The sequence below is a fragment of the Vanacampus margaritifer genome, chromosome 1, assembly GCF_051991255.1.
Source record: "Vanacampus margaritifer isolate UIUO_Vmar chromosome 1, RoL_Vmar_1.0, whole genome shotgun sequence".
Lineage (NCBI taxonomy): Eukaryota > Metazoa > Chordata > Actinopteri > Syngnathiformes > Syngnathidae > Vanacampus > Vanacampus margaritifer.
In genome coordinates, this window is record NC_135432.1 from 21,746,316 (window position 1) to 21,764,672 (window position 18,357).

General features: G+C 39.5%; 1 protein-coding gene across 2 annotated transcripts in view; it reads left to right on the plus strand.

The window, feature by feature from the left end:
* Positions 1-18,357, plus strand: part of LOC144062141 (bone morphogenetic protein receptor type-2-like) — a 32,336-nt gene that overhangs the window by 8,949 nt on the left and 5,030 nt on the right. The window contains exons 2-10 of one of the 2 annotated variants that reach the window (XM_077583159.1): positions 6,710-6,895; positions 9,607-9,786; positions 11,985-12,092; positions 12,271-12,362; positions 14,117-14,347; positions 15,698-15,812; positions 17,321-17,481; positions 17,570-17,717; positions 17,814-17,950. In XM_077583159.1, coding sequence (XP_077439285.1) covers positions 6,710-6,895; positions 9,607-9,786; positions 11,985-12,092; positions 12,271-12,362; positions 14,117-14,347; positions 15,698-15,812; positions 17,321-17,481; positions 17,570-17,717; positions 17,814-17,950 — 1,358 coding nt within the window. The remainder of the gene's footprint in view (positions 1-6,709; positions 6,896-9,606; positions 9,787-11,984; positions 12,093-12,270; positions 12,363-14,116; positions 14,348-15,697; positions 15,813-17,320; positions 17,482-17,569; positions 17,718-17,813; positions 17,951-18,357) is intronic. The other variant, XM_077583169.1, reaches the window with a different exon arrangement.

Here is an 18,357-nt window from a genome sequence, read left to right on the forward strand (position 1 = left end):
ATTTGTTTTTGATGAATTATTCAACACTTTTGAACAGCCATGCTACACAAGGACATTGAGTGCTGAAGTAGTGTTTATAGTTATACACAGAATGCCCTACCAGTGCCAAGTCTGTTGACCTCGGCTAAGGAACTTTTCCCAAGCTATGGTCTGAAATCGATGGCGAGTAGGAGATTGCAATATAGATTTTAATACAGCCCTGTACTTTACTAGATGGAACAAAAATCAATGATGGGTTGGTATATCTTATTACCTAGGTTTTGAGAGGGGTGAGTGTAGTACATTCGGACACTATTAAGCTGGTAGATTTTGCATATATATATTTTGTTATAAAGTAATTCACCTAAAATTGTTAAATAAAGCAACTATGTGATTTCCATCTCTGTTCTCAACTGTGTAGCCGAAAAGCTCCAATACTGTTGACCTCAGTGAGCTTGGAGGGTCTGCAATTTCAGGGTCATTAGTAATACTAGTCATGTTCCGTCCTTGCCTCTGCTCCGCTTTGCCTAGTTGAACAAGCATTAGTGGTGGCCACAATTTTGCTCACTCAGATGACTGTCACCGGAAAAAGCAGTCGCATGACACGCAATAGGAGGAGGCTTGCTGAAGAAATTAGTTCTTGATCCACGGTTACATTTTCTCCCCCAAATGATCTTACTTAAAATACTAAGAAAATATTATTTTTATTGTAAGTGTGGTAGCACTACATGTTTTGTCTGGATTGGAAACAACCGCTCTAGGAGTTTAATGGGGCATGTTTCAGTTTCGCAGAAGTTTAAAAAAGTCGACACAAGCTCGTGTCTATCAACATTTTCTGTGTCAATTAGGGATGTTAAGGATGTGTTTTTCAGACAGATATCACAGTACAAACACTGAACTGTTGAGTAGTCACCGATACTATCAGTTTATATGCCGGTCCTTCAAACTATCTTTTCACACTGTCCACTAGACTTTTTTTTAATTTGGTGCATCAGCACCAAGCACAATCTTGGGCAGTCGCGAGTAAAAAAGTGACCAACTCTGCAATGCACCTCATTCAAGAATCTGTTGATTGCTCTTCTTATCATCTTGTCATCCGAAGCTATTTCCACTCTATATCTGATGACCTCACCTAGGCCTGTCATGATATATATTTTCCCAGAAACTATCATGATCAACAATATCATTGATGTTTTTTATGCTACTGATATTGTGATAGACCATCTTAAATCGAGTCTCCTTTTTGAGATCAAATAACATTTTAATTCTCAAGAATATTGAACATTGGCATTGAAATGTAGAACAATGAATACAATATCTTGGGTAAATAAAAAATACAAATAATTAGTGATGCACCGAAAGAATATGGCCAAAATAGGTTGTGGTGACGCAAGCAAAAAAATACGCTGCAAGCAAGCGTCTGTTTGAATTAAACAGCGAACGCTGGGGTGAGTGTTCCCCTTTTCTTCTCGCTGGCTTTTTACTGTGTGAGTTTGCGTCGGTCGCAGCAGCTCCCGGGGTCATTGCGCACACCGGAGGAGAGGGGCGCCGCTTGGTGTACAATATTTAAGTGGGTCAAAAAAAGACAGAACTGCCGTGTACTGCAGTACAGGTGAGCCACTCTTTCTCCCACAGCGCCTTCCCCTTTTTTTTTTTTTTATAAGAGCCTATTAAACGCTTCCACTTTTTCACCGGCATCCTTATGGCCGTGCTAAATACTTTAGCTAATGTTAGCACTATTGCTATCAACAGTTGTAAACACGGAAACACTTACCACTATCTCCGGGTGACGACGGACCTGTACAGGACGCTATGTGTGACTTTGCAGTTCGTTTCCGAAGCCGATTAACTGGTGCAAGCAAATTCATTTATTTATTTTTAAACGTTGGTGAATATGTGAATGTGCCTATTTTAAGTGCGCCGCACCTTGTCCCGCTGCACGCATCCGTCCCCGCCTGTGCGAACTACATTGACTATAAGGTGCAATCGCACCGCCAGAAAATGCTCAACCCTCGTTTGGTGTATAATGTACCATTAGCCAACATGTCTGCAGTTTTTGTCTGCACATTTCAATTTATATTGTGCTTGGTTAAAATGCCAGTGTTAAATAAATAATTTATTATAATATTATAATTTTAGTTAATTATAATAAATGCAATGATAGTAAAAATTTGCATAATTTTTCTCGCCGTTTCGGTTTTCGGCCAAGCACTTTTCATTTTCTGTTTTTGGTTTCAGCCACCCATTTTCATTTCGGTGCATTCCTACAAATAATAAATATTAATGCTACATTCTCAACATGATGAATGACTGCATCTCTTTTGCTGTAAAGATGGCTCACAGTTACTAGCCTAGTAACTAGGCAACCATCTGTTTCTAATGTTTGGGCTCTCGAATGCCTTTTGTCACTTAAAGAAAATAACTTTGCTCTGATGGTTCTAATCTGTTTTTGCATACATTCAGCCTAATACATTAGCAGCACATCAATGCCTTTTACGAATCTACGAGTCACTCCAAATTTGTGTACATGCATGGTGCAACCTTTTTTATTTTATTTTGGTGTACTGTTTTTAATACTTTGGGAAAAAATGCAGGTTTTTGTCTATTTTAAAATAGCTAATATAGTCCGATTAAATCGGACGGTCTACACCAAACACTTAAAAACTACAATCAGCTATAGATTATTCAACCCTATTTGGGATAGACCACTGATGATCACCATGTGCTTTGTTCATAAAGCATCTGAGATTATCCCCCTTTTCCCCTTGTCATCTGTGTTTTCATCACATATTTGGGAAAGTTAGGGTACGGAGGGTGGTTGCGAAAGGGGGGTGGAAGCCAGGTTCTGGTGCAAAAGCATTGTGGTCAGTAATTGCAGCACTACGATTTGAGGGCAGTGAATACTTCGGGATTAGCATAACTGGACCAGACCCAGACAGACAGTAGTGGTGGTGCTTTTAGGGGGTGGCAGTCGTTACGCAACAGATGGGACGGATTAAGAGTGTACTTGCCCCCACCTCATCTCTCCCATCCTTAAACAGGCTTGGAATATTGGGGGTGTCAGCAAAGGCCCCTGAATCCAACCCATCCCACCTCAGCAACGAGAACGCACCCAAACAACAGCCGCAGCAGGTAGATTAGGACTGATAAATAGCTTGACTTTCTGTGGCAATGGAAACTTCATTCCCAAGGGGTAAGAGTAATAACCTAAAATATTGTATTTCAATAAATTTAAGTGAAATTCTATAGGCACATACAGTAGGTTTTCAAACATTTTCAAACATCAAGTTTCAAACATTATAAAATGATTATTGTTGTCCCCAAATTTGGTGAGTTTTGAAAGACTCGCGTGATTTAATTGCAATAACTCCACAATGATGTCAATTTCCCATGTTTCCATACTTTAAGGACACCCTGTCGTATTCTTACTGCAGTGTCTTGCATGTCCCTTATGGACCTTGGCAATAGGGTCAGATTAGATCTGTTGTTTTTCAGCAATGAGGCTGAGCGGAAGGGGGTTGTTTGAGGGGGAGGGTGGGGGCACTAAGAGCCAGTTCTGGGGAGGAGGGTTACTGGACTGGAGTGGGGGATGGATGGAGGGGGTGAGTATTAACAAATATCTGGGCCATGGGTAACCACTAAGTGCCAGCCCTCGTCCAATGAGCAAGCTTGCAAAGAGAGCTGCACCCGAGCCTTTTGATATCACTTCGCCTTTCTCTCCCGTGTGTCACGCTTCACTGAGTTTGCCTGCACGCTCTAACCCACTATCCACTACAGCAGTGGTAGCTCTGCTGAAGCTCTGCAGAGCAGAACCAGGAACAGAGTCTGCCATGGCCAATCAGAAATAAACACTGTGATTGGCATCCAACCAGGAAAGAGATTGAAAGAATTTAGTCAAAGAACTAACCTCAGCTACAGAATAACCAATGACACCGCCTGCTGAAGTGCTCTCGTAGTTAAAATGGCAAATAAGTACAGCAGTATTTCGAGGCTCCCATTTATCCCCTCTGTATTTTAGTTAAGCATGGCCTAGGGCTTCACCTTTTCTTTTAATATTATGTACAGTACAGTAGAGTATGCACATGCATTGGATTCGCTAACCATTTGTCCTTCAGTGTAATATTATTGCTTGGTCCGACATTCTATACCTGCTAAAGAAATGTCCTGCGTTGTTGTTGCTGAGCAGCTATTCATTGGGCTGTATTTGGGTTGTTTCTTTAGATGACATACTTAGATTATGACTAAGAACCTGTTGATAAAGGTGATTTGTTTCAAGTGTACATTTAAAAATAGACAGGAAAACAATCAATTTGCCTCTTACTAATGTAAGTAGGTGATAGTTATGGATTCCCATCAAACCATAAGTTGCCAACAAGCTCGGTCTGTTTGTTTTACCGTCTCGGGTGTTGTCACTGGCTGTGCACTTCCTTCTATTGTTCCTATATATTTCCTTCATTGCAGCACGTATCCTGATGTCCACCACCCCTCCCTCCAACGGGACATTTCCAGTAATTTTGAAGTGTAGTCAAGGAAATGAATTCATGGAAGAAAGGATTTTTGTCGCAGATGATGTTGTACAAGGACATTAGCCTTATAAGAAAGTTGGAGAATGTTATTAATCATTTGGGAATAAGGAATCATTATTTTCCTGCATAGAACTCCACACTGTTTTGAAGAGTAAATGCTACAAAAAGTAATTGTGGTAAATACAAATGGACAGTGATACTGACAAAGGTGCTTTGTGACATGACAATGACTATGTTTACATGCAGTCGATAACCTCTTCAAAATCAGAATATTGCCGTTATTTAAAGGCACAAAAACCCAAATATGCTCTTATTTGTTTTTTTAAAAACCCGAATTAGACCGCGGGTTACTCCTTTTCTAACCCAAATATTTGGTTATATAAACGCATTATCGTTGTATCTCCTTTGAACATAACTTTGGTTTGTGTTCTGCGCATTCGCAAGGAATTTTGGTCTGAAATACATGTATGCGCGGCAGCCATATCATGTTGCCACTAAACAAGCCTAACTTAAATATATGGATTTCTCTGCTGCATTTTCACATCATTTTCTGTCTCTATGGCAAAAATGCCACAGTAGGGATAAACAAAAATGACGAAACATGGCAACGCAGCAGAGAACAATACTTTTGGAGCAAGGAGGAAATCAACCATTTTATTAGTGTGGTGAATGAGTGAGTGACATGAATATACCGTAATGTCTTATAATAAATAGACTGTAGAAAGATCTATTTGCGTAATGACGTTGTCCATGTGTCGCAGTTTAGATCACAATATGTATGCGGGAGTATCTGTGTCCGCTAACGCATGTAAACGAGTTATCCCGAAACCGCAATTTTTACCTTATCCTAAGTATTGACCGTTTTTATAAACATAGTCAATGACACTATCAGAAGCTAATGAAATCAAGTCAATGAACGCAGGTGAAAAATATAGACATACATTATAACATCTAGAAAATTTATTATTTTAGTGTGCCCATTGCTTATGTAATGACAATGGATGTTGAGTACAGTGGAATTTGTTAGTAAATTTAAAACTGTGACTTTACCCCACAATAATTAATTGATTTTTGGGCGAAACCTTCACCCTCATAAAATTATTTGTTAATGCTACATTCCCAATGGCCATAAACGTAAAAAAATAAGCACTACGCTGGCCAATTTGATGGCTTTACATGTGGGTGGAGCATGAGAGAAAACCCATTCCACTACTCTGTCTGATGCTCACTCAGGCTAGCTTGACCTTGGGCAGAACACATCCACTCTTGCTTTCATAACAGGCATCAGCCCCACCCCTAAACAGAGGGAAGGGAGGAGCTGTTTATAGGACATACAATATAGCATATCGTGTTTCTTATCTCAGATTATCAATGATGCAGTCTAAAACCACACATTGACTTTGGCTCAAGATATTCCTCTTTGCCATCACTTTGGCAATACTAAAATGCACATCATCAGCAAGTGAACAGTTTTCTTTTGGGCACGTTGTAAATTTCAGATCAGTTTGGATGGGCTGCACTACTATATGCAAACATTAATTGTCCGCTCATCAATTGAAGAGCTACTACACATAATTTGGATTATTTGTCTGACATCAAAAATCTGGTTGAAGCACTGAAAACAATGCTGTTTGCCAAATATGAATAAAAATGTATGCCACCAATTAAATATTTGCTTGGAAATTTGGCGTGTAGTTACATTTGTTTTGTACATTTTACCTGTTGTTTCCAGAAGCCAATTTTGAGCATCATCTGTAAATTAACTCTCACAAACATATTGGATTGTGACGTCCCCACTGTCTGTGAGCAACTGTATGGATTCTGACCTTTAGGCTAGAATTTAATTGACATTCCTATTGATGTTTGGATGAAAAGAGGCAAGCGTTGTAACATTTTTAGGGGGTTGTGAATCAAGCAAATCCAGAGTAAAATGTCTGTTATACATTTGCTCGTGTCCCTTCAAAAAATGCAATTTGTCTGGTTGACCATTTCCAGTATACTGATAAACGGTGGGTGGTAACATTTGAAAGGGTTAATATGAAACTTGTAATGTGCTGAATATGTTTTGCGGCACTCACTTTGTTGTTTAATTTCATCAACTAAAATGTAGTAGTCTGGGTGAAACGTCATTAAATGTTCAGCAAAAGCCCTGTACTTTTGAATTGTGATTTATGCTCAAGTTCCCATCGTCTGTCTGTTTGTAGCGGCACAGGACGAAGAGCGACAGTGTGCCTTCACAGACCAGCAGCAGCAATCGGAAGTGGAGCGAGTGGCGGGAGGCGAGGGCCGGGTCTCGCCAGAGAATAACACAATCCGATGTGCCACTGGTAGCCACTGCTTCGGCTTGTGGGAGAAAAGTCCACCAGGCGAATTCCGACTTGTCAAACAAGGTAGGATATTCAACATAAATCACACCCAAAAAATCCTAACCTTAAACACATGTAATCCCAAACAACACACCCATGGTAAATCAAAACTACATTCAAAGCTCTGAGGTATGCAGACCATTAAATAGAGCAAATGTTAATGTCAGTTGAGTAATACCAAAGTAATCAGCCTTTAGAATCTGTTGGCCGGGGAAACAAAATGGCTTATAATGTTTAATAAAATGTTTCTAATACGTTGCTAATACTGTCCAATATTTTGCAAATGTGTTTGACTCCAGCGGGATTACTATACATTGAAGTAGGGCTGGATGATTATGGGAAAAATACAGTAATAGTCATGATTATTTTTTATTAAGATTAAAATCCCGATTAATAAAATGACCAGGGGTTGTATTTTGTGTGGAAATGTGTGTTGGTATACCCCCCTTCCCCCCAAACATTTTAAGTCCTTGTATATATTTGTATCCTTGAATTTTGAAGAAATTAAAAATCTGTCAATCCTCAAAAAAAAAAGGTTAAAGTAAAATACAAATACTGTATACTAAAACAGTAACTGCAAAACAAATACAGGAAATCCTCGAGTTGTGAGTGCCCAACCTAGAATGTTTCTTTTACGACATTATGACGCCCGTGTCTCATCCGCAGCACCCTCTTTTTTGTTAATTTCCCACAGTGATTACGCCATTTTAAACTTATTTAAAGTTGGGTTTAGTGCTGTCAAAGTTAAAGCGTTAACTGATTAATTAATCACAAAAAATTATCGCATTAATCATAAATTAACACAGATTAATCACACATTTAATTTTGACCATAGATTATCCTTTAGTGTGACAGCGGATGACTTACATGCATTAAAGTAAAGCATTTAATAAATGTTTGCGTATCACATTTAGAACATTTGTTTGTGTCAAAATATTGGGGTCATTTTTTTTTCATTTTAAATTATGCAAGTAATTAACTGATTAGAAAAGGAGGAGGATGAGCGTGTGCAGTGGATCCAAAAATGTTGAAGACGTCCTCATAACATTAAATGTCAAAAGAATGAACACATAACCAGTGCTCTTCAAATTTGGCGGGGGAAAAATGTTGATAAAAAAAGCCTTTTTTTTTATAAAGCGATTAATCGTAATGAATCAAAATTCTATGATATGATTAATCAGATTTTTTTTTTTATTATCGTTTGACAGCTCTAGTTGTGTTGTTACTTACCTCCAGCAAAGGGCGTCCATCAAACAGGTTGCTCGCCATCAGGCGCGTCACATTTCTGTGTTTAAGTTTCCATTATCTCCGCTTTGCCGTCCGTCAGCGATGAATGTCAGTGTGGAAACAACGAAATATTGGTTCCGGGCTCTGGCATCTTCCGGCTGGTGCAAATATGTTTTGTTTTTTAAATCACTGCACTTAAGTATTTTGATGTAAATATCGACTTCGTCCGTAACTCAAGTACTCCTGTACTGGGTGTTCCTGCGTGTTTTGGCCTCTTAGGGGCAGTGTGGTGCCGTGCATCCATGGTGTATACACGGGAACAGAAGAACGTTGCGATTGAATTCTATTAAAACAACTCGTCTTTCACAAATTAGGAAGAATTTGTACCTTTGAGTAGTGTTATCTTACCTGTGGCTATGTGTTTCCACAGCAATTGTGTGTCGATATTCGTTATTTAAAGGACCCGAAGTTGATGCTAACTTCCTGTTAGCATTTAAATGGTATCCACCTTACTTGACAGCTCCTTAGCGTTAATGCTAGGCTAGTGATGTTTTAAAAACAAAGCATGTTTTGTATTTAAATACACACTGTATGTAATTCTCCTTGTCGTGTGTTTAGTTTTATTGTTGCTTGACAACTTGACATGTGGCAAGATTGCCTGATTTTATACACTAACACTATCACCGGGTGAAATCCACCCCATACGTACTTAACCCTATTTCACTACTGCCGGGTGAAAATCACTCGAAAGCATGTCTGTAGCAAAAAGTGGGCTTTGGGGTAGGGAAACACCCATGACACTCAGAACATATTGAAAATCATGTAAATACGTTTGCTCGGGTGAATATCACCCGGCGATAGTGCTCTAGGGTTAAACAGCTTATTGTACGCTTAGGGATGGGAGAATCACACTTTTTTGCTCCGCTGTGCTGCAAGCTACCTGGTGCATTCAGGGTACTTTCACGACGTAGAGAACTTGTAAACGTATTCATGAGCTAACTATTGAAGTCATGCGATTAATTACAATTAAAAAATATTATCGTCTGTCGCCTCTAATTCCTTTTAATAATATGTTCTTTTTTGTTTAATTACTTGATTATTTAAATTCAAGATTAATCACAATTTTTTATTTCTGTTCTAAATGTATAATATTTTTTTCTCCAGGTTTTGACACTTGTTAACAAAAGTGGGAAAAAAATTAAAACTAATTGAAATTGTTCAAATGAATTTTTGACTATAGCCGTCAATGGCAGTGAATGAGTTAAGTGACTACAGTTGAAAGCACCTTGAGCCTACTCAAAAAGTGCTTGAATAATACCATGTAATAAATCTGCAGTCATTGTTTTCAGTAAACTTAAGCCCTGTGACAGGATCACGCCGGTCTGTGTGTCACTTGAACATAGATTTAAATAGGAAACAAATAGAAATTGGAATCAGAATCAGGCACTCGGGTCTAAATTTGGCCCATGTAATTTCTCAATATGTGTGCTGTTTTCAACCAAAACCAGGTTGTTGGACCCACCTGGGCGACCACCAAGGATGTCGCGATGACCGCTGCATGGTGAACAACTTGTCGCCTCAGACCCTGAACGGGACCTACCACTTCTGCTGTTGCGGCAGTGACATGTGCAATGTCAACTTCACAGAGGAGTACTTGCCTCCCAGCCCCACCACTGCAGAGCCAATCTGTAAGTGCACACACACTAATGCACACTTACAGGACATATACACTGACAACTAACTGGAATAACCACCTCCATCTGTTTTAATAGGTTTCTGGTTAATACTTAATATGTTACTTCCTGGTATTATTGATTATTGATTATTTCTTGGTACATCTTAGATCCCCAGTTACATGACATGGATTGTTGGTCTGGACCAGAGGTCAGCAACCTTTTCTGTCAAAAGAGCAATTTAAATATAAGCCAAATAAATAACCACAAATCTGTCTGGAGCCAAAAAACATTTGAACATTTTGATGAACGAAACAGTGTGTTAGTGTAAGTCGAATGTACTGATAGCCCAAAAGTTAATTAGAGCTGCGCCATAACAGAAAATGTTCACCATCGAATACTTTGAGATTCCCCCCCCCCCCCCCCCCCCTCTTCCTTTCATCTACCGTTTTTGGATTATTTGTTTTTTGGGTAATTTTTCAGACTTAGTTTTTCATACATTTTTAGACCTTACTGCCTTTCTGTAAAATTTCTGAAATTTTGCGCAAATTTATGGACATATGATAATTTGCTGCCTCTCTTCTTCCTGTTTTGGACATTTTTTGAAATTTATTTTCTGCCTATTTTTAAATTGAATTCTCTGACATTTTTTGGCAATATCATGGACATTTTATGATAATTTTCCTCTTAATTTTTGGATGTTTTATGGTCACTTTTTGGACAATTTTAGGTATTTAAAAAAAAAAACATTCATCGCTCTTTGTTTTGACAACTTGAAAAATTGGACTCTGAGAGTTTTTCATTTTTGTTTTTTATTTAATCAATTAATTTGAAAAATATTTTATCTCAAGAATAAAAAAATATATCTTTTTTTAGAGATTCACAGGGACTAAAGAGCCACATGTGGCTCCAGAGCCGCAGGTTGCAGATTCCTGGTCTGGACCATTTCTCCACATCTGTTACAATAATATGTTGTATGCGCCATTAGTCTAAACATAGCTTTCTGATTAATTTTGCCTTTAATGGAATATGAAATAAGCAGCAAAATTCACCCGTTTGTATCCATCTCAAGGAGCGACCATTTTGTCACTTGCTGTTCACTGAAAATGACTTCCCGGTTACTCAGGGCTCAGGTAATGACCAATCACGGCTCATCGGTTTTCCAAGTTTGGTCAGGTGACGTTTGCAAGCTAAAAAAAATTGGGTTGACTTCCAATTTAAGATGGTGTAAATTAAAGGGGATTCACCTTGCTTCTCACTGCGTCCATTCACACATCAACTACATCTCTTTGGGATGAATGTTATAATTTTTGTATGATACATCTAGATAAGTATATTCTTAGCAGTTAACTATCAGCAAATTTTGCTATTAACAGGTCAAGTAGCTCAACACTTAAGGCACAGGCAAGTACAGTATTTCAAAATCAGCATTGATAAAAGTCGTCATACTTCTCATACAAGCACATGCATTGTCAATTGTTCCTTCCTCAAGGTTTAGCGGTGAATAAAATGCAGTGTTGGTGTCGGAACACATACTTACACGCATGCGCGTACGTTTCCATTCATGTTGCCACTCCACATTCCTCGGAATGCAAGGCGGGCGTCAGTGTTATCAGTCTGTCTGCTTAGCAAACAGGTGACAAGACAAACATTATTTCAACATGTTGGATTTAAAGTTGTAATCATTTTTTTTTCATGTCTGGCACCTCTCTTGCCACTATGACAGTCCATTGGCTAACTCGGCAATCTAGAGCCAAAATCATTCATGACAGCGCATTCAATTAGTTTTTGTAGCATTTTGTTTGCTTCAGTACAACATTGTTGATTCACTAAAAATTGAAATGTATTTCAGATGGAGCATATGGAAAAATGATTCATATTGTAGGACCTGCTATATTCAGTATTGCTATCCGTGTTGTGAGGCATCAGGTCACTATTTTATGCAATACTAACTGTGCTATAGTCATTTTTAACATCTATAAAATCTATTATTTCTGTCATGGATCCTCCAACAAGATAATGACCCAAAACAAACAGCTAAAAATATATGAACAGCTGAAGATATTTTGTAGTTTACTATGGACCCCGATGTAAATCCTATTAATCGTCTGTAGTAGTTGACAGTTGCATGAGCGGGCCCCGGTGCTTAAGTTAAATTGTGTTGTCTCATTTTCTATATGCACGTGCTTATTTGTTCTAATCTGTTGTCCTAGCAGACCGTCACACTATGCCCTATGAAGAGAAAATCATCGCCCTGGCAACCGTCTCTGTGCTGGCCGTGGTCGCAGTAGCTGCTTTCTTTGGTTACCGCATGTTGCGTGGTGAGTTTCCATGGCGCCACACTGAGAGCAAGAGCAGACCACATTCACTAGCTAAGTTTGTTACATGTTTTGGTTATAATTGCTGTAATAAATGGAATCAGAGAGGATCTTCTTTAAAAGACTTTGTGTGTGTGCAACTGTGCATGTGTTTTTCTTTCTTTCTTTCTTTTATTTGTAGGAGACAGTAAGCAAGGTCTTCACAATCTGAACATGATGGAGGCTGCTGGCTCTGAGAGCTCTTTGGATCTGGATAATCTCAAACTGCTCGAGGTCTGTTCCTGAAATAAGATCACTTTTTGTTCTAGTGGGTCAATACTGCATACAAGGCCGCTCACTTCCAACACTCACTCCCAACAACGCTCCTGCACAATTCCATGGCTCTAATTACAAAACTGATATTTAACTGTTGTATCACATATATAGTTAGAAAAGTTGCAATTGATATTTGGGTGTGACTTGCGTCATCCAAGTCATGGCAGCACGCATGTGACTGTTCCAAGAAAACTGTATTGATGGTAACTTGATAAGAGGTCACTTAAGCTTGGGTGGTGCTGACAATACTTTGCACGGTCATTTGGAAGCTCCTCCTGACTTACTGCATATGCTCCAATTTGAAATTCTGGGAAGTGCTAAATGTGCAGTTAACAAACAGCAAAGTTGCATGGGTTGAGCTGTGAGTTTTTTAATGAAGATTTCTGTACACAACTAGCAAATAAAATGTGTGTTTATTTGCGATGCAAAATACAGTTTGGTATGCGTTTGTTTAGTTGAATCAATACCAATATACAGTTACTATCCCTATTGTAGTTTGTATAAAAGTACTGTATTGCAACTTCATCGATTTTAGAATGAGATGAATTACCCCTGCTTCTTTCTCCAAGAAATTACAAACAACCACCCACGTTGATAAAATCACTTACAAAATGTTGTCCTGGCCTCAAGCTTCAAGTCTAAGCATGCTGGTTATCAAACTGATGAAATGAAAACGGCACCAGGAGCACAACACAAAAGAGAAACCGGAACATATTCAAATGGCATGACTTTTAAAATGGATGGATGAGCACATTATCACATAAAAATGTGCCTTTGTCCATTTTATTCACCAAGAAAAGCTTGGAAATCAGTCAACCTTAATACCAGTAAGGGAAGGCCAGAAGTCAGAAACCCACAAATTTCATTTGAATGTTATGTGGCGTATGTAAGTCCTACAAGTTCATGCTTTGCTGCACTGTCTGAGATCTAAGTCATGGAGCAAGGCACTGATAGCGTTTCATGAAGGAATTGAACTCCCAGTCATTCTCTCTCTATCTCTCACGATCTCGCTACCCCACCCCCACCCCCTCAGCACAATTTGGCTAAAGATCTACATCTTTTATTCGGTTTGGCATCTCATACATTCAATTTTTTGTTTTTGTTATTTGGTTGTGTAAATTAAAGGACAGGCGATACCTTGCCTTCCTCAATCAGAACCGTAACGTAAAAACTAACGTAAACACGCTTTAATGGTATAACCCTTATTTTTATTTTATTTTTACTACCGACATTTAATTCTATGCCCATATTCGGACTTATCATTTTTATATTATTTCAATTTTTTCCCTTCTATTTGGTTCTGTATTTCTTTACTAGAAGCATTCCTGTCAGTATTTCTCTTGAACTACCGGTACAATCTCATTTTCTATCTTTATAATGTTAGATGATTGTGCGCTAAGGACACAGAATTGCTGATACTGATACAATACTGAGCTCTAGAAAAAAAAGAAAGAAGAATTGCAACACATAAATAAGTGCATCTAAAGAGATGTGTCAGAAAATCTTGAAAAATTGTAAGTCAAGCCAATTTTAAATTAAAAAAAGAAAAAATGTCAACCTTCAGAAATCTGAGAATTATTCTTGTGTTCACTGACAAATTGATAAACTGCTTACATTTCAAAAGTGTTAAATTAATTTATGTTCAGCACTCTAAGCCTATTGAGAATAGTTTTTTTCCCTTCTGCTCTCATTCAATTGCCTCTTCCTTTCAGCTGATTGGCCGGGGCCGATACGGTGCCGTCTATTGCGGCTCCCTCGATGAGCGACCCGTCGCCGTCAAGGTCTTCAGTGCCAGCAACCGCCAGAACTTTCTAAATGAATGCTCCATCTATCGGCTGCCCCTACTCGAGCACGACAACATCGCCTGCTTTGTGGCCGCTGATGAGCGGACGGGCCCGGAGGGGCGCACAGAGTACTTGCTGGTCATGGATTACTACCCACATGTGAGTGAAGTGACTCTGAGTGTCCTTTGGCAATCACACGCAACATACACTTGTAGTGTAGTTGAATATTTGTCAATACAATGAATATTGCCTTGAGTATGATTGACTTTGTCATGGAAATGACACTTAAAGAAGGAATTCATGATAAAAATTGAACTAAAGCGGTATGTATTTCAAAAGTTATAAGCTAGCAGAAAAAAGTCAATCCATAATATAACTGCTCTAATAAACACAGTGATGAAACCTGTAGGGCTTAAAGTACTCCTGCACGGTGCCGGATTTCTGGCATAAGAGCCACCAGCGCAATGACAAATCTAGCAAAGGAAACAGTTTACATGTGGGGAATATTGGACACGTCTGGCAAAAACACCGCCAATGCGGAGCGAAGGCCTTCAAAGTAAACCTTCCCATACAAAGTAATATGTGGAGCGCAATGCCAAAAAACACTTTTATTTTGAAGTTTTTTCCCGGAGCGTTTTGCCAGTCGCGGGGGAACGGGTGACTTGACTCGTCCTGCGGAACGTTGCCGTTGCCTGCCGTTCTTATTGCCGGCATAAACTATTGCGAGCAAAGACAATAAAACAACTTCGTACAGAAATCACGTTCAATCAGCAATTAAGGGCGCTAAAAAAATAATTAATTACGCTGACATTGTATGGCACGGTGCCTGCTGCCAGTGTTTCAGCCGTCTAAAGTGTTAGCGTGCTAACGGTACTATCGGACTACTTTTCAAAGGCAGTCTAATCGACGGGATGATTCGCACACTTTGATGCTGACAGCCGTACACAGTTTCCGTTCCTAGAGATCAGTTTAGTAAACCGTGCTCACTCAATTGTGCAGTTGGCGGTCGGCAAAATGAAAAACTGTGGTTCTGATGTCACTTTGTCTCACAGACCAAACACTACTCAACTCGAAATTTCATTTCATACAAAGTGCTGTACATGGAGTAAAAATCAGTCATGGAATAAAGACGGGTAAAACAGTCCATCCACAGCGACAAATCAAATAGTAATGGCTTGATGTCGGTCGAACAACGACACTGCACCACCGCTCCCCGGATGAAGTTCAGGCTCAGGATTTTTTTTTAACTTTAAGCCCTGAACCTGTGTCATCACCTGGATGTGGTATTCGTGAACCAGTGAAATCAGCATGTCACTTGCCCTTTTGTCGAGTAGTGTTCTAAAGTGACAAAGACTCAGCGTTTTTTCTTCCCTGCGCACACGTCACCTCTCGTTTTGTCAGACCTCAAGCGCGATGCTGACGACTGATTCGACGTCGCCGCCTCATCAACTTAACATCTCACGACAGCGCTTCTTTTTCTCTGTCCTACCTCCTTGTCTCCTACCCTAGGGCTCGCTGAGCCGCTACCTGAGCGTTCAGACCAACGACTGGGTCAACAGCTGCCGGCTTGCTCACTCTGTCACTCGGGGATTGGCGTACCTGCACACTGAACTCTTCAAAGGAGGTGAGCGGGCAAAAATCACACACAGGTTTTTTTTTTTTTTTAGGGGGCTTATAAGACTTGTGGAGCTAGGAGGATTTTTTTTTTTTCATTTTGTTAGTCCATTTTATTGGAATTATTATTCAGAAATCCCTGTCTTCCAGCCAAGAGCTTAAGCCACTCTGCATCCTGCACAGTACAACTCCGTGTGGGTCTTGGAGCGCTTTGCATCCGAATTTGGACAAACACACACTTCCATGTTGGCCAGGCCTATTTATAGAGTGGCCTCTCGCCTGCATCCGAGTCATACAAAAAAATTGGAGAGAAGGATAAAGTGAGCTGATATGAATATTCTCGAGGCTTCGTGAAATCATTCTTTGTAGGCAGAAGTGACAACTAAACAGAGCTGCAATTCCTTCAGCCCTCCTCATTCTTCTCAATCAGCAGGGGTACTCATCACGGCAGTCAGCGAGGCTTACATACAAGTAGGGAGGACGGAGAACGAAAGTCAGGTGAATGAGCAAGTGACAGGCGAAGAGTCAAAAGGGAAAGAGGAGTTGCCTGCTGTACACTGAGTAAGATTGCACATGCAGAGAATATTAGTCAATATGGTCATAATCCTATTTTTATATATTTGATAGAAGAAACCGTTTAGCAGCCAATTAACAGTGCATCCTGTTTTGCTAAAATGTCAAGAGGAGGACATGAAGGAATATCAGGGGGTTTTCTTAATGTTGTATGATTCACTGCTAATATACAGTGGTGCCTTAACTTACAAGTTTAATTTGTTTTCGTGGCCAAAGAATGTGGCTTAATTTCCTCGTCCAGCGGACCCTGTATCATGCCGGCAAAAGCGAAACCTGTGTATAATTGACGCCCGTTATTTATGTACTGGGGGGGGGGGGGGTGCCTTTTTTTTAATCCCCTCCAAAAAATCTTGAAAAAAACAGATTAAACCTCCCAAAAGTATTTTTCACAGTCAAAATGTTTTAAAAATATTTCAAAAGAATATTGAAATAAAATCAAATATTTATTATGAATAATTTCCTTTGTTTAATTGGGCAAGAATAACCATTTCTCATGTACAGTGCTGACATGGTAGCAATCAAAGGTTTGGTGTAGCGCCTAAGGACACTTTGATAGCAAGGAGACGGAGCTGGGAATCGAACCACCAACCCTTGAGTCACTCAATGACCCGCTCTGCCTACTGAGCCACAGCCACCTCGTATTAATAAATAGATAATAATAGATAAGTACATACATTTTCCCATTGAAATTTAAATCCAATAAAATATTTTTTTTCTTTTTTCTACAGTTTTAATAAATCCCTCTCTAATTAGAGGTGCTAAACCTGTTCAATTCTCAGTTATTTATGCACATTGTATTTTGTTTTAATAGGGCAATGTCCCTCAATTGAATGACTTTTAGAAACAGCATAACTACCGCTGCATTATATGGACTTATTTATTACATTATTTAAATTTATTTATTTATTTTTACTCCAATTCATTGTCACATTTCTTCTTTCAAAGACATGTACAAGCCAGCGGTCTCCCACAGGGACCTGAACAGTCGGAATATTCTGGTTAAGACCGATGGCACTTGTGTAATCATCGATTTCGGCCTGTCCATGAAGCTGACGGGGAACAGGCCGGCACGCCACGGGGAAGAGGAAAACACTGCTATCAGTGAGGTGAGAGCAGTCTGGAGAGAATTTCATCCAAGGGGTGCAGTGGGGCATGGCAGTAAGTATTCAAAATGCCATTTTGTTTCCTCTGTAGGTGGGCACCATCCGTTACATGGCGCCAGAGGTGTTGGAGGGAGCAGTGAATCTGAGGGATTGTGAGTCTGCATTGAAACAGGTGGACATGTACGCTCTGGGTCTGGTCTACTGGGAGACCTTCATGAGATGTACAGATATTTTCCCTGGTAAGACTTCACACACACACACACACACACACTTATTATAGCATATAAGCATGAAAATTTCACCTCTCCTCCTCCTCACTTACCACCTACCTATAGGTGAATCTGTACCAGAGTACCAGATGGCCTTCCAGGCGGAGGCCGGGAACCACCCGACGTTCGAGGACATGCAAGTGCTGGTGTCGAGGGAGAAACAGCGGCCCAAATTCCCAGAGGCCTGGAAAGAGAACAGCTTGGTACGTGCGTAAAAGAAGGCAGAGTCAGAAGGGGAGCAACAGAAATTGAAAAAATATGTAGAAAAAATAATCGGATGGCAGAGAGACACAGGTTTGATAGTTATTGCGAGAAAAGGATTTGCAATGTTATGGACTTTAATTTATTGAAATCTGTCTATTTAACTATGTTTACTTACCTGATTGTGGTGTTTGGTTATAAATAGTAATAATAATATCTATATAATTAACAATAATCTCTTAAATTGTGTATCAGCTCCAGATGTAAATACCTAGAAATACAGCTGAAATGTACTTTTGGAACAGAGTGAATATTAAGATTTTGTAAAGTAAACATGCAATCACATGAACAGGTCATATTACAGGTTAGGGCTGGGCGATATGAACGGTATATTCAATATAAGGTATAA